The sequence below is a fragment of the Salmo salar genome, chromosome ssa04 (assembly GCF_905237065.1).
Source record: "Salmo salar chromosome ssa04, Ssal_v3.1, whole genome shotgun sequence".
Taxonomy (NCBI): Eukaryota; Metazoa; Chordata; class Actinopteri; order Salmoniformes; family Salmonidae; genus Salmo; species Salmo salar.
In genome coordinates, this window is record NC_059445.1 from 81,005,486 (window position 1) to 81,019,687 (window position 14,202).

The window sequence follows — 14,202 nt, forward strand, 5'->3', positions numbered from 1 at the left end:
CAATGATTACTTGTTAAACAAAATCTATTTCTCTGAGCAATTATTACTATAAAATAATATAATTTCCCCAGTATTTGAATGATTTATTTTATAGTCATTATCTTTATCAAGGGTGTCAATAATTTCAGACGCCACAGTTTTTTTTCTATCAGTGTGGAATCAGCAGTGTTACTCTGGGAAGTGGTGCTGCTGCCCCTCCTACTACGTGGCATGAATATTTAATGTTGTGTCAGGATGTATGGAGGAGGATGAGATGGGCAGATCAATAGCCACCTCCCTTCCCCCTGCCCACACCCTTCTGAAACACGCAAGCAGTATCAGACGCAGCTCTCGACTCGCCAATAGAGAGACACCGGCACGTGCAGCTTCTGGAACCAGCACACCCTGCTCTTAAGGTAAGACATACTCTCCATTACATCTGTACATATATTAAATGTATATCATATTACATATGCTACATCTATTAGCTTATGTGGAAAGTTAGCCCATGAGCCTAATATCAGTGATATGATATCAGTGAATGCCGTCGTTCACCCCCAGTGGGGTGGTCTTCAGGGAAACCGACGTCGTTAACAGATTGGTTGAGCGCACAATCTGTGTCAGTATGCCATATTATCTATTACGGTCCATATGCTACTCATTTACTTGGACAATAAAGCCGGTTACTTGTAGTACCACAGCAGGCTGGCTATTAGACAGCATTACCCAAAAAGACTGAAGACATTTCAGGAGGGGATATTACTAATAGAATGGAATATAACGAGACACTTTCTCTCCCTGGGTGGTGATTGATTACCTCTAACATGATACCTCTAGGAGGAGAAAGGAAGGGCTAGATTCACAGTGAGTGGTAGAAGGGGCAAATAGAGAGAATGAAGGAGGGGTAGAAGGGGGATAGACAGAATGAAGGAGGGGTAGAAGGGGGATAGACAGAATGAAGGAGGGGTAGAAGGGGGAGATAGACAGAATGAAGGAGGGGTAGAAGGGGGAGATAGACAGAATGAAGGATGGGTAGAAGGGGGAGATAGACAGAATGAAGGATGGTAGAAGGGGGATAGAGAGAATGAAGGATGGTAGAAGGGGTATAGACAGAATGAAGGATGGTAGAAGGGGTATAGACAGAATGAAGGATGGTAGAAGGGGGATAGAGAGAATGAAGAAGGGGTAGATAGAGAGAATGAAGGAGGGGTAGAAGGGGGATAGACAGAATGAAGGAGGGGTAGAAGGGGGATAGACAGAATGAAGAAGGGGTAGAAGGGGGAGATAGACAGAATGAAGGATGGTAGAAGGGGGAGATAGAGAGAGAAGGATGGTAGAAGTGGGGATGGACAGAATGAAGGATGGTAGAAGGGGAAGATAGAGAGAGAAGTATGGTAAAGGGGAGAACAAAGACCACGCCCAACAGTACATAGAGGATCTGAGGAGCAGACATGAGGGATCACTCAGCCAGGTAGAGAGACCAACACCCGTATCACTCAGCCAGGCAGAGAGACCGACACCCTTATCACTCAGCCAGGCAGAGAGACCAACACCCTTATCACTCAGCCAGGTAGAGAGACCAACACCCGTATCACTCAGCCAGGCAGAGAGACCGACACCCTTATCACTCAGCCAGGCAGAGAGACCAACACCCTTATCACTCAGCCAGGCAGAGAGACCGACACCCTTATCACTCAGCCAGGCAGAGAGACCGACACCCTTATCACTCAGCCAGGCAGAGAGACCGACACCCTTATCACTCAGCCAGGCAGAGAGACCGACACCCTTATCACTCAGCCAGGCAGAGAGACCAACACCCTTATCACTCAGCCAGGCAGAGAGACCAACACCCTTATCACTCAGCCAGGCAGAGAGTCCAACACCCTTATCACTCAGCCAGGCAGAGAGACCAACACCCTTATCACTCAGCCAGGCAGAGAGACCAACACCCTTATCACTCAGCCAGGCAGAGAGACCAACACCCTTATCACTCAGCCAGGCAGAGACCAACACCCTTATCACTCAGCCAGGCAGAGAGACCAACACCCTTATCACTCAGCCAGGCAGAGAGACCAACACCCTTATCACTCAGCCAGGCAGAGAGACCAACACCCTTATCACTCAGCCAGGCAGAGAGTCCAACACCCTTATCACTCAGCCAGGCAGAGAGACCAACACCCTTATCACTCAGCCAGGCAGAGAGACCAACACCCTTATCACTCAGCCAGGCAGAGAGACCAACACCCAACCATGAACCTCTTAGAACCTGCTGCCCTTCACAACCCACCTACATACACATACAGACAGACAGCAACAGCAGCAGCAATCCCTACCACTCTGAGGACATGAGTCATGTTCCATTCTAAGGTGTGTCCATACTCGTAGCCATTTTGATAGTAACATATTGATACTAACTACTGTCTTATTTACAGCTCTCTTTCTCCACTTACAGCCATCATGTCTGACAAACCCAACATGAGGGAAATCTCCAGCTTTGATAAGACTAAGCTGAAGAAGACAGAGACCAGAGTGAAGAACCCATTGCCAACCAAAGAAAGTGAGTGAATCTTGTTAATCTAGCTGTGTGATGAATGTACCTGAGCCAGGACTCAGCCCTGTGAGGCGTGCCATTGGCTGCTAGACAGATCACTCTTCATACTGGCATCTCTCCCTAGCAAAATGACCAGGCAACAACAGAAACATTGGACATTATCTCCCATCCATGTAAGGGCAACTGTGTGTGTGTTCAGGGGGAGGGTATTCTATATAATAGGTTGATTGACAACGGAAATATGTAACAGATTAACCAAAATCGTTAACCACAGATTCCTTGTAAAAGACACTTTGTACTGTACCCTGTCCCAAACAGGGGAGATGTTCTAATTTACATACATTTTACAATGGTGACAGTGGTGATGAGTCAACATTTGTGATTCAACTCAAGAGCTGCAATCTGTGAAAGTGACCTTCTGAGTCTGGGTGTCTCAGCCATCTCACTCAACCATTTTGCCTTAAGGGAGGATGAGAGAAGTTCATTGTATCATTCAATAATGGAAATGTAATGTTTATTATTCATGAATATCAGAGATGGCTGTCTTCATTGCAAAGGGTTCAACATTTGCTTTGTTTCTCTGTTGTAGCAATCGATCAAGAGAGGAAGCGAGAGTCATCGCATTGACCAGAGGAAGAGAAGAGTTTCAGACAAGCTACTTTAATTTGATTATCTGACCTGTCTGCCAAGAACCACCACTATAACAAGACCTAGACTTATCACACTGGTGCTCAACAAAATTGAAAAATACTAGGATGGGCTGTTAGACTCAGAGCCAGAGGAGCAGGAGTTTTTCAAACACTTATGGCTCAATTTGTTTTTTATGTCTCTCTGGCTACATTTACACAGGCAGCCCAATTCAAATCTTATTTTCACCAATCAGATCAGCTCTGAAAAATACGTGTTGCTGCCAGTGTAAACACCATCTTAGTCTGAGTAATAAAAATGACATTGAAAAAAAAATGTTCGTTTTTCTTACATTATCATGTTAACAGGATGTGTCCTCAAATGAAAGTACACTACAGGTCTAAAGATCAAAACCAGTAATATTAACAGTATATTTTCCTCTTCAGATGAAGTCTTCCACATTTCCCAGAACCTCAGAATAGCAGCTGCAGTTCAATAAACATTGATTAGTGGCTAGCCTGGGTGCCAATCAGTTTCTGCTCTCGTGCCAACTTGTTAGGCTTGATAATGGAGTAGGCAAAAGCACAAACAGATCTGGGACCAGGCTATTGGAGACAACAGATCTGGGACCAGGCTGAGACTATAAAATTCCCACAAGTTTTACTGCACCGTAAAAGAACATGAGGTGCATTGGTTTGCTCTAACTGTTGCGGAACGGTTAGTACTGAACGACAAGTTTCCCCAAAATGTTATTGGACAGACTGAGGTACGTTTGCTGGGTGTGGCTTGAAGCAAAAGCAGCAGCTACTCTTCCTGGGGTCCACACAAAACATAATACAGAATGACATAACACAGATGGTTAGACAGCATTTAAAGGGCAGTGGCCATGCTAACCATGTTCCCCACCACATTGTTCAACTGGTCAGTCAGTACCGTACAGTTACAGTTCAATTGAACATTCCAGAACATAAAAATGTACAGAATGCCACCATGTTCAATACAATTGATCTAGTCTGTATAATATAAGTGAGCTGCTTCACAGGCAATTTGTCACTGGATAGTGTAGAACCCCTCAACTCAACTATGGACCCCAACACCAGGTCCACTTCATTTTTTCCATTGTTCCCTCCCAATCAGGGACAGGATTTAGACCTGGTACACCAGTTGTGCAATTAAATCACGTAGAAAAGAACACTAACAGGTGGGAATTTAGGATTAGAGGTAATTCCCGTTGTATATTGTTTTTTTGTGCTGTAGAGCTGACATGCACCTCCAAGACACTCAATGAATTTTAAACACACTTCATCTGCCATTGCAAAGCACTACTGTCCACGTCGCCTACATGTAAGTTGTGTGTTCGTTTTACAATGTGTACAGCTTCATTTACATGGTGTTTTGACTGATAAGAGCAGACCTTTTGCCAAAAAGATCAAAATTGGGCTGCCTGTGTAAACCCAGCCATAAAATTAAAGCATAATGTTCAAAAATACCTAATTAACTTAAATATGCCAAAACGTGTCAGCAACCTCAGTTGGGAAAGCACAAATACTTTACAAGATGATTGTAAATTTGTGTTAAGTTCAAATGGCTAAGACAGTATCCATAAGTTAAGCATTAAAACAGAGATGGACACAAATTATAAACGAAAATGTTTATTTCTAACAATTTGCCAAAGACATTGGTGGAATGAAATTCCAGAGGGGCTGCAACCCCCTTGCAATATTTTAAGCATCAACTAGATGTATAAATGCCACTTAACACAGGTCAAAATTAAAATGAATCCAAAATATATTGGTTGCTTCCATATACAAGCAGACATTCTCTAGAGACAATCTTAAATGAAATCAGATCAATCCCTTTTACATGATCGCCAATCCTACATCGAATTTCTTGTTGGAAGTCCTGTTGCCACTTGCAGAGTCAGAAAAGAAAGTAATCTAGAAACCAGAAAAAAATTACTCAAAATTGCTTTATTTCAAAAGCTCTGACAGCTTCCGATGCTCATGTAAATCCAGTCGACATGTAAAATACCATACAATACATTAGATTCAAAGGTACCAAAAAGTACAGTAAAAATTACACTTCCATCTCTGGAAATGTGGACAAAAAAAAAAGATAAAATAAAAACGTGGAAAAGTGACATTTGCTTCCCCAGTTCCTCAGATGGTCTGTACAAGTGGAGTTCAAGTCTGTCATCCCAAAGGAAAGAATCAAGTCCTGCACACTGCCGCACCCCAGTCTCAAATCTGGATTACTTGAGTCCTTTAAGAGAGGAGAAAAAGGGAATTGTTGCCACACCACTTATGACACGACCCCACCACCCTGCATCAAAGAGCAAACAGCTAGAGCAACAAGCATGCAAGAAGGGGATGATTAGGAAGCCAATGCTGCTGGTTAGATCGGTCATAGCATAGCATTAAGGGAAACGGCAGACATTTTGTTAAATTTGCTGTGCAGCTTTAAGCAGATAGTCTCCCATCTCCCGCTCTAGAACATTGTTTTGAACATGGTCCACCGCAACACCAACCCTTATTGATCCAGTAGTGTAGTTGTAGGGGTGCATCTCTGATGCAGATTATGCTGGCAAATTTGAGGATTTGTACTTTTAAACAAAGTTTCCTGTCCCCAACAGAACGGTATTTTCTAAATCCAATTGATGAACAGTGGATAATTTCATTCTAATCCACAATAGCCTTCCCCCTGGGCCAGACTAAATCGTGGCAAGGAATTATTGGCATCAATGCCACAAATCTAACAGCTATATATAGGACCACAATGTTACAAGGCACTAAAATGCATACCTGCACTACATGAGATCAGTATGGCTTGTAGCTACCCTGGTGACCTCCACGTCTTGGAGTTTTCCCATAGCTTGTATTGCCCTGGTCTGCAGGAATAGAGAGAGAGGACTGAGTGCTTCTGTGCAAAGACAAGTCATATAAATCAGGTAGGCGCTTGCCAGAGGTCTGTATACTCACTGTAGTCGTAGCCCCCTCCATAGCCGCCTCCGTAGTATCCAGCAGAGTAGTCATAGTTGCCGTAAGCGCCATAGTTTCCATAGGCCTGCTGCCCACCATAACCATAGCCCTGGTTGCCATAGCCCTGGTTGCCATAGCCCTGGTTGCCATAGCCCTGGTTCCAGTAGTTATTATAACCCTGGTTGCCATACTGGTTTTGGCCTGAGGGAAACAAAAGGAGGTTCCAAGTCAGACAAAGACTAAAAATAGTTTCACAAAAAAAAAAATATATTCATAGTCCAGAGATGCCAATTAGCAATCCAATTTCTCAGCTCCTTCCCTGCCTTGAGTACCACACCCATCTTGCAGCCTTAGACCCGACTGTCTTCCTGCAGGTAGAACCCATTGCACACAGACCTTCTCTATGCCCTGGTCCCTGTTGAGTTAATACTCACCGCCACGGCCCCTGCCTCCTCGGCCTCCTCCGTAGCTGCCACCCCCACGGCCTCCAAACTGCTGCTGCTGGTACACCTCTTTGGGCTGGGCGATTTTGATCTCACACTGGGATGACAAACGTGGATGTTTAATTATACAGATGCTGCAAAGATATCACAGCATGGAGTACAAACATGCCAGGGCTATTTAGACAAGTCACATCTTAAGTTAAAGCATTGGGTTTGGCTTAAAGCTCAGTGACCCCATCTCAGTCAAGAGGACACTGAATGTCAATACAATTCACTTAGATCAGAATTCTGAAATGCAAAGAAGATGTGTTCAAATTGATGAACCGAAGCATTCTAGTAATTTGACACCATGGAAACAGGTCTGAAACTCTTGCATGCAACATGAAAATGTCAGTGAGGATTAGAGCTGGGTGATATGGCCAAAATATTATATCAGGGTATAAAAAAGGTATTTTTAGTTTTGGAATAATAAAAAGTCCTACATTTTCTTTAGTAGTGAGTGATCCTAGGGTGGCAACACATAAGTGATTTCAATGAGTCTCTTCATTCTGATTTTTTTTTTTTTAACTGTTCACCTTCAACCAAAACAAATTTCAGCACTTTTATCATTTCTGCATTTCCTGCACTCAATTGCAGTGGTGGAAAAAGTATCCAATTGCCATACTTGAGTAAAAGTAAAGATACGTTAATAGAAAATTACTCAATTAAAGTCACCCAGTAAAATACTACTTGAGTAAAAGCCTAAAAGTATTTGGTTTTGAATATACTTAAGTATCAAAAGTAAATGTAATTGATAAAGTGTACTTCAGTATCAAAAGTATAAATAATAAATTCCTTATATTAAGCAAACCAGACGGCACCATTTCCTTTTTATTTACGGATATCCAGGGGCACACTCCAACATAATTTACAAACAAAGCGTGTGTGTTTAGTGAGTCCTCCAGATCAGAGGCAGTAGATGACCAGGGATGTTCTCTTCACAAGTGTGTAAATTGGACCATTTTCCTGTCCTGCTAAGCATTCAAAATGTAACGAGTACTTTTGGATGTCAGGGAAAATGTATGGAGTAAAAAGTACAGTATTTTTAGGAGGGTAATAAAGTAAATGTTGTCAAAAAATAGTAAAGTACAGATATTCCAAAAAGTATTTTTACTTAAGTAGTAATTGAAAGTATTTTTACACCACTGCTCAATTGAGAATTCCCACACTGCCACGTAGGGCTGCACGATATGGGCAAATATTAACCAAATGTTGCAACTGCGATTTGACTTGCGAATTAGAGCAAAACTGTTGGAATCATGGAAATAGAATGACCTTTCTAATTATATAGTTGGAACATAAGTGGGCACTTTGAATACAGTGTTTGAGACGACAACAAATTAAAATGCCAGGGATGAGTTATTATGACAGGGTAGGAACTAAAGTGTTGATAAGTGTTTCCTAGGGGATCCTATAAACATCGGCTACATTGCATGTTCTCTTAGCTACTTGATGTAGCTAACATTCTTGATTTGCATACTCTTGATTTAGAAGATACTGTTGCACAAACATGCTGATTTAGGTCTACACCAGCACTGGTATTATCAGGCTGTATTAGCTAGCCACGTTTGCTCTGACTCCATACATTTATTAGCTAGCATCTCAAGATTTAGGGCAACTTGCTAAGAAAAGACAAACTTGCTGTTTGCTGTTATAAGAAACAAACTAAGTGTCAATATAAATCCACTAGCATTCTATAATAAGAAGCAATGTGAAAAGAGCATTGTCATCAACATGTGCTGCATTGACCATACAGACTGAATGCAAGTGTCTCGTGGTTGAGAAACATCAAATGCACTCCTTGAGTGACAGGGGGCGGGGCTAGGTCTGTGTGGAAAGTGGCATACAGCGGGAAAGAGCAGAGAGAGATGACTCAAGTAGCAAAGTAAACTATACAAATTGACATTACACATGGCATATCACATTTAACAAACCAAACATTCAAATACCGGTATAGAAGGTAAAGTAAAAACCCTAACCGGTCCCTGCATCCATACCGGTATATCATAAAATATGGTATATCGCCCAGCCCTAGAGAGGTTACATTATTTCAAGCCAGGGTGCGTGACAATGTCCCAAAGCATTTCAGCAGGGAATGAAGACCATGCATGAACAAAGTTGCAATTAGACAGGTTAGCATTTCACACAAATAGGATGCTAAGCCAAATTGATATAGGATGCACCCAGCATGCACATCACCAACAGTAAGTAGAAAAATAAAGAAATATACATACAAGACCTTCCTTTCCATCTGTCACTTTAGTTCCACACACATTGTGGAACTTTTTCTCAAGGCATTTTTTAACAGTGGACTCTTCTTTGAACGTGATGAAGATAAAACCCCTCCTTTTTTTGAATTTGGGGTCCACTGGGAGTTCGATGGATTCAATCTAAAAAGGTTTGGAGAAAAAAAAGAGAGACAAATTAATAACACTGGGAAAATCCGTAGCTACTAAAAACACAGGAGGGTCATGCAGAGGTCATCATTGAACGATAGGAAAGTGACAAACCTCCCCAAAGGTTCCAAAGTATTCTCTGATGGTCTCCTCTGTGGCTTCTGGATTTAGACCACCAACAAAGATCTTCTTGGCTGGTTCCTTCTTCATTGCCATAGCCTTCTTTGGGTCTATCTGTCGTCCATCTAGCCTGTGTTCTTTCTGCTCAAGAACCTTCAAGGTTCCCCAAAAAAATAAAATAATTGTCTACAAAGCCAAACTTCCACAATGTAAGATATCAAAATCATGTCACCTTTCCCATGGAACACACACCTTGTCTACACTTGCTGCTGTTTGGAACAAGATGAACCCAAACCCGCGTGACCTTCCTGTGTTTGAGTCCATCTTGATGGTACAATCTGTCACCTCTCCAAATTTGGAGAAGTAGTCTTTCAGGTCTTTTTTGCTAGTGTCCCAGCTAAGTCCACCAACAAACATTTTGCTGCAGAGAAACACAGATCAGTAAGGATCGAGGACAAAGCTCATGAACTGACAACTGAGCAGCCACTTAAATTTCATTCGAGTTCGGGGGGGGCGCACACATTGTGGCTTACAAACTTGTACAGGCCAATAAAACTGCTAGTTCACACTTCGGTTGTATCACTGCAACTCAAAACACCGATTGCATAAGTGTAACAACGCTAGCCAGTTGAAGCCCATCCCCCCCCCCCCAAATAGGCTGGGCATGGCGCCAAGACTAAACAAAAGATAAAACGTTAGTCGTATTATAACAACTTTAGTTGCTATGTAAAAACCAACCATAAATAAAACTTACCCAGCGTCATCCTCGCCTTTGCTTGCATTTATCTGTCCCCCCTCTGCAGCTCCGTTCTGAGCGTCCACTTCCTCCACAGCAGCCTCTTCCTCACAACTCTGTTTTTCTTGTTCCTCCGCATCGGGCTGTAATGTGGATTCTTCTGCTCCATTCAGTTCTTCGGCTTCGTTTCCATTTTCGGAGGTCTCCATAAATTGTTGTTCAGCGTCGTCAGACATAGTGATCACCTACCACAGAGATAAAATAAACGCTAGCTGTCTGTTGGCTAACATGCATTACATTTGTTGTAGGCCATAAAGCTAACCGGCTTCTCTGGCTAGTTAGCGTGTACCGTTGCTAGCACAACCACTTTCAGCTAACGGTTGGATTTTGTATTCGAATTACTTCATATACACATTCATGCAAACTGTACAAAAACAATTCAAACACCAGCAAAATAAATAAATCCATCTTAACAGATTTATCTAGCAATTAAAGCTAGCTAACTTAGTTGGTTATTCTGTTAAGTGTTCACGGCCTGCCAGTGGTGCCTGACTTGACAAATCTAGTTAGCAATAGCTAACGTTGAGGTAACAATACATTATTTAGCTAGCTTGATGACGGGCGACATTAATCGTTTAATCACTTAACTCAATACGTGAGCTGTAAACAAATACAAATGGCGTTTACCGTTTAAAAATGTAGCAAAGTCCCGGAGGCTGCTTTTCAAGATGGATACTCTCCGACTCGGCGAGCTAACTCGTGGCAATCTTTATACTACCGGAAGAGAGCGCCCCTGTAAGAAGTAATTCAAGATTGGGTATCTAACGTTGTCATCGTGATAAGTGTTTTCCTATTGGCTTCTTTGCAACAACAACAAAAAAGGTGCCACCTACTAACCGCAACTCACACGAGATGTTCCCTCCTGGCAGTAAACCGAAATATTTCTTCCGGGAAGCTCCCAATCCTTCAATACCCACAACATTGACCTTTCGGTAGCAAATGGTCTCTCAGCAACGCTTCCACAGCCGAATTACATTAACATTTTAGTCTCTTATCCAGAGCGACTTACAGTAGTGAATGCATACATTTCATACATTCTTTTTTTCCGTACTGGTCCCCAGTGGGAATCGAACCCACAACCCTAGCGTTGCAAACACCATGCTCTACCAACTGAGCCACACGGGACCAAGGAGAAGCTCACAATAGATCCAACATAGCACTTTGGGGGCCATAAAAACAGCGGTAGCATATTCATTTTCAATTAAAGACCAAAATTTGAATAAACTGAATTTTATTGAACTACTCCGCGACATCGCGTTGAGATTGACCAGTCGAAGCTGACTATAGTTTCCAGACCCTACTGGGTTGACTGTTGATTTATATCGCTAGCTAGCCTGCTTGAGGGAGAAGCAAGCATGGCTGATCTAGGCCGGCAGTCTGCCTGCTGCATCCAAAGCGGCAAAGTAGCCAGTTACCGGCTGCGTCGCAATACTGCAGAAATTCAGCCAGCTCCGATTGACTGACAGATAGCGAGCTAAATACAATGAATGCTATATGTAAACTGACAAACTAGCTAACAAATTAGATTGGATTACAAAAACTACAGTTATACTGGTGATGGACTGTTTCTTCCTCTTTCCCTTCCCACTTTGTCTGTGTAGTTGCATTTTGTCCTGCTAAAGTTACCATGTCCTCCAAGGCAAGGGGTCAGGGCCGGTCCTTGCCTTTCTGCCTCCCTAGGCGAGACCAAAAAATGCAGCCCCTGCAAAGGTAGAACAGTTCCAGTAAGCAAAATCACGTTGAAATGGCGTCTAAAAGACGTATTTTCCAGACGTTGAAATTAGGTCCAATTTAGGTTCTGAATGAAAGGTGAAAAGACATATTTTTCCAGATGTTGAAAAGGCATTAAAGATATTGAAATATACGTATTTTCCGGACGATGAAATCAGGTAAATTTTCGGTTCTGAATGAAAGTTGAAAATTTAATTTAAATGTAATGAATAAACATCTGTGTTTGGCTGCCTAATTTTGTATTTTCCTTTATTTAACTAGGCAAGTCAGCTAAGAACAAATTCTTATTTTCAATGACGGCCTAGCAACAGCAAATTGAAACATTGTAGCCAGCAAAGTAACATTATCAAATACATTTTTAAAGTTAATTTACTTGAATGAACTACTAGATAATTTTCTCTATTTAGTAGCTATTTTTACATTCATGATTTAGCCTATCCCTGTTGATTTACAATACATGTTTGAATTTGTTTATTTGTTGAATAAATGTTTGAATTTATACTGTCAATGCTGTGTTGTAACCCTCTGGCACCGAGTGGGTTGTGATGTGTCATACAGTTTAAGTCGGAAGTTTACATACACTTAGGTTGGAATTATTAAAACCAATTTTACAACCACTTCACAAATTTCTTGTTCACAAACAAAGTCGGTTAGGACATCTACTTTGTGCATGACACAAGTCATTTTTCCAACAATTGTTTACAGATTATTTCACTTATAATTCACTGTATCACAATTCCAGTGGGTCAGAAGTTTACATACACTAAGTTGACTGTGCCTTTAAACAGCATGGAAAAAATCCAGAAAATGATGTCATGGCTTTAGAAGCTTCTGATAGGCTAATTGACTTCATTTGAGTCAATTGGAGGTGTACCTGTAGATGTATTTCAAGACCTACCTTCAAACTCAGTGCCTTTTTGCTTGACATCATGGGAAAATCAAAAGAAATCAGCCAAGATCTCAGCAAAGAAATTGTAGACCTCCACAAGTCTGGTTCATCTTTGGGAGCAATTTCCAAACGCCTGAAGGTACCACGTTCATCTGTACAAACAATAGTTCGCAAGTATAAACACCATGGGACCACGCAGCCGTCATACCGCTCAGGAAGGAGACGCGTTCTGTCTCCTAGAGATGAACGTACTTTGGTGCGAAAAGTGCAAATCAATCCCAGAACAGCAGCAAAGGACCCTGTGAAGATAGTGGAGGAATCAGGTACGACAGTATCTATATCCACAGTTAAACAAGTCCTATATCGACATAACCTGAAAGGCTGCTCAGCAAGGAAGAAGCCACTGCTCCAAAACTGCCATAAAAAAGCCAGACTACAGTTTGCAACTGCACCTGGGGACAAAGATTGTACTTTTTTGGAGAAATCTCCTCTGGTCTGATGAAACAAAAATAGAACTGTTTGGCCATAATGACCATTGTTATGTTTGGAGGAAAAAGGGGGAGGCTTGCAAGCCAAAGAACACCATCCTAACCGTGAAGCACGGGGGTGACAGCATCATGTTGTGGGGGTGCTTTGCTGCAGGAGGGACTGGTGCACTTCACAAAATAGATGGCATCATGAGGCAGGAAAATTATGTGGATATATTGAACATCTCAAGACATCAGTCAGGAAGTTAAAGCTTGGTCGCAAATGGGTCTTCCAAATGCACAATGACCCCAAGCATACTTCCAAAGTTGTGGCAAAATAGCTTACAGACAACAAATTCAAGGTGTTGGAGTGGCCCGTACGAAGCCCTGACCTCAATCCTATAGAAATTTTGTGGGCAGAACTGAAAAAGCGTGTGCGAGCAAGGAGCCCTACAAACCTGACTCAGTTACACCAGCTCTGTCAGAAGGAACGGGCCATAATTCACCCAACTTATTGTGGGAAGCTAGTGGAAGGCTACCTGAAACATTTGATCCAAGTTAAACCATTTAAAGGCAATGCTACCAAATACTAATTGAGTGTATGTAAACTTCTGACCCACTGGGAATGTGATGAAATAAATAAAATATTAAATAAATCATTCTCTCTACCATTATTGACATTTCACATTCTTAAAATAGTGGTATCCTAACTGACCTAAGACAGGGAATGTTTACTAGGATTAAATGTCAGGAATTGTGAAAAACTGAGTTTAAATGTATTTGGCTAAGGTGTTTGTAAACTTCTGATTTCAACTGTATGTGGACAGCTCTTCCCCTGTGAGATCAACTGTAAGTTGCTATCCGGGCACCAGGTGGCATCATTTAATAGTTTATCGTTTTAATCCACCCTAAACTTCAAGTACTGGTAGTAAAATGTTTTTTTTTTATATCATTATGGTTGGTTAGGAGTGGAACAGTACCATTATGAGGAACAGGTGGGATAGCAGCGTCTTGAATGTTGGTAGAAATAGATGACCTCTTAACAGCTCCGCTTATTAGTCAGGTGATGGAGGGTACCAAGCTCATTAATAGCTAGAGCCCAGAACTCAGGGATATTAAAACCCCATTGTCTCCACACAGCCAGTAATGCCAGCATACTGTCAGGACAGACAATACATGTACCTAA

The 14,202-nt window shown here is 41.9% G+C and overlaps 1 protein-coding gene and 1 long non-coding RNA gene across 4 annotated transcripts; one reads left to right on the forward strand and one right to left on the reverse strand.

The window, feature by feature from the left end:
* Nucleotides 1-219: 219 nt before the first annotated feature.
* LOC106603927 (thymosin beta-11) lies at nt 220-3,493 on the forward strand. 2 transcript variants are annotated; one of them, XR_001328534.2, is made up of 3 exons: nt 220-395; nt 2,412-2,536; nt 3,120-3,493. It is a non-coding gene; the product is annotated as a thymosin beta-11 (long non-coding RNA). The 2 variants fall into 2 exon arrangements; XR_006769679.1 differs by having other exon boundaries at nt 257-395; nt 2,432-2,536.
* A 1,300-nt stretch (nt 3,494-4,793) lies between these two features.
* Nucleotides 4,794-10,681, reverse strand: LOC106603926 (heterogeneous nuclear ribonucleoprotein A/B). 2 transcript variants are annotated; one of them, XM_014198178.2, is made up of 9 exons: nt 10,557-10,681; nt 9,888-10,114; nt 9,386-9,554; nt 9,128-9,286; nt 8,852-9,007; nt 6,570-6,675; nt 6,136-6,336; nt 5,959-6,044; nt 5,109-5,419 (listed from the first exon to the last, which is right to left on the reverse strand). In XM_014198178.2, the coding sequence occupies exons 2-8, from the start codon at nt 10,103-10,105 to the stop codon at nt 5,974-5,976; spliced, it is 1,080 nt and encodes a 359-aa protein (XP_014053653.1). In that variant the 5' UTR covers nt 10,106-10,114; nt 10,557-10,681; the 3' UTR covers nt 5,109-5,419; nt 5,959-5,973. The 2 variants fall into 2 exon arrangements, with proteins under 2 accessions (XP_014053654.1, XP_014053653.1); XM_014198179.1 differs by lacking the exon at nt 5,959-6,044 and having other exon boundaries at nt 4,794-5,419.
* Nucleotides 10,682-14,202: the final 3,521 nt, after the last annotated feature.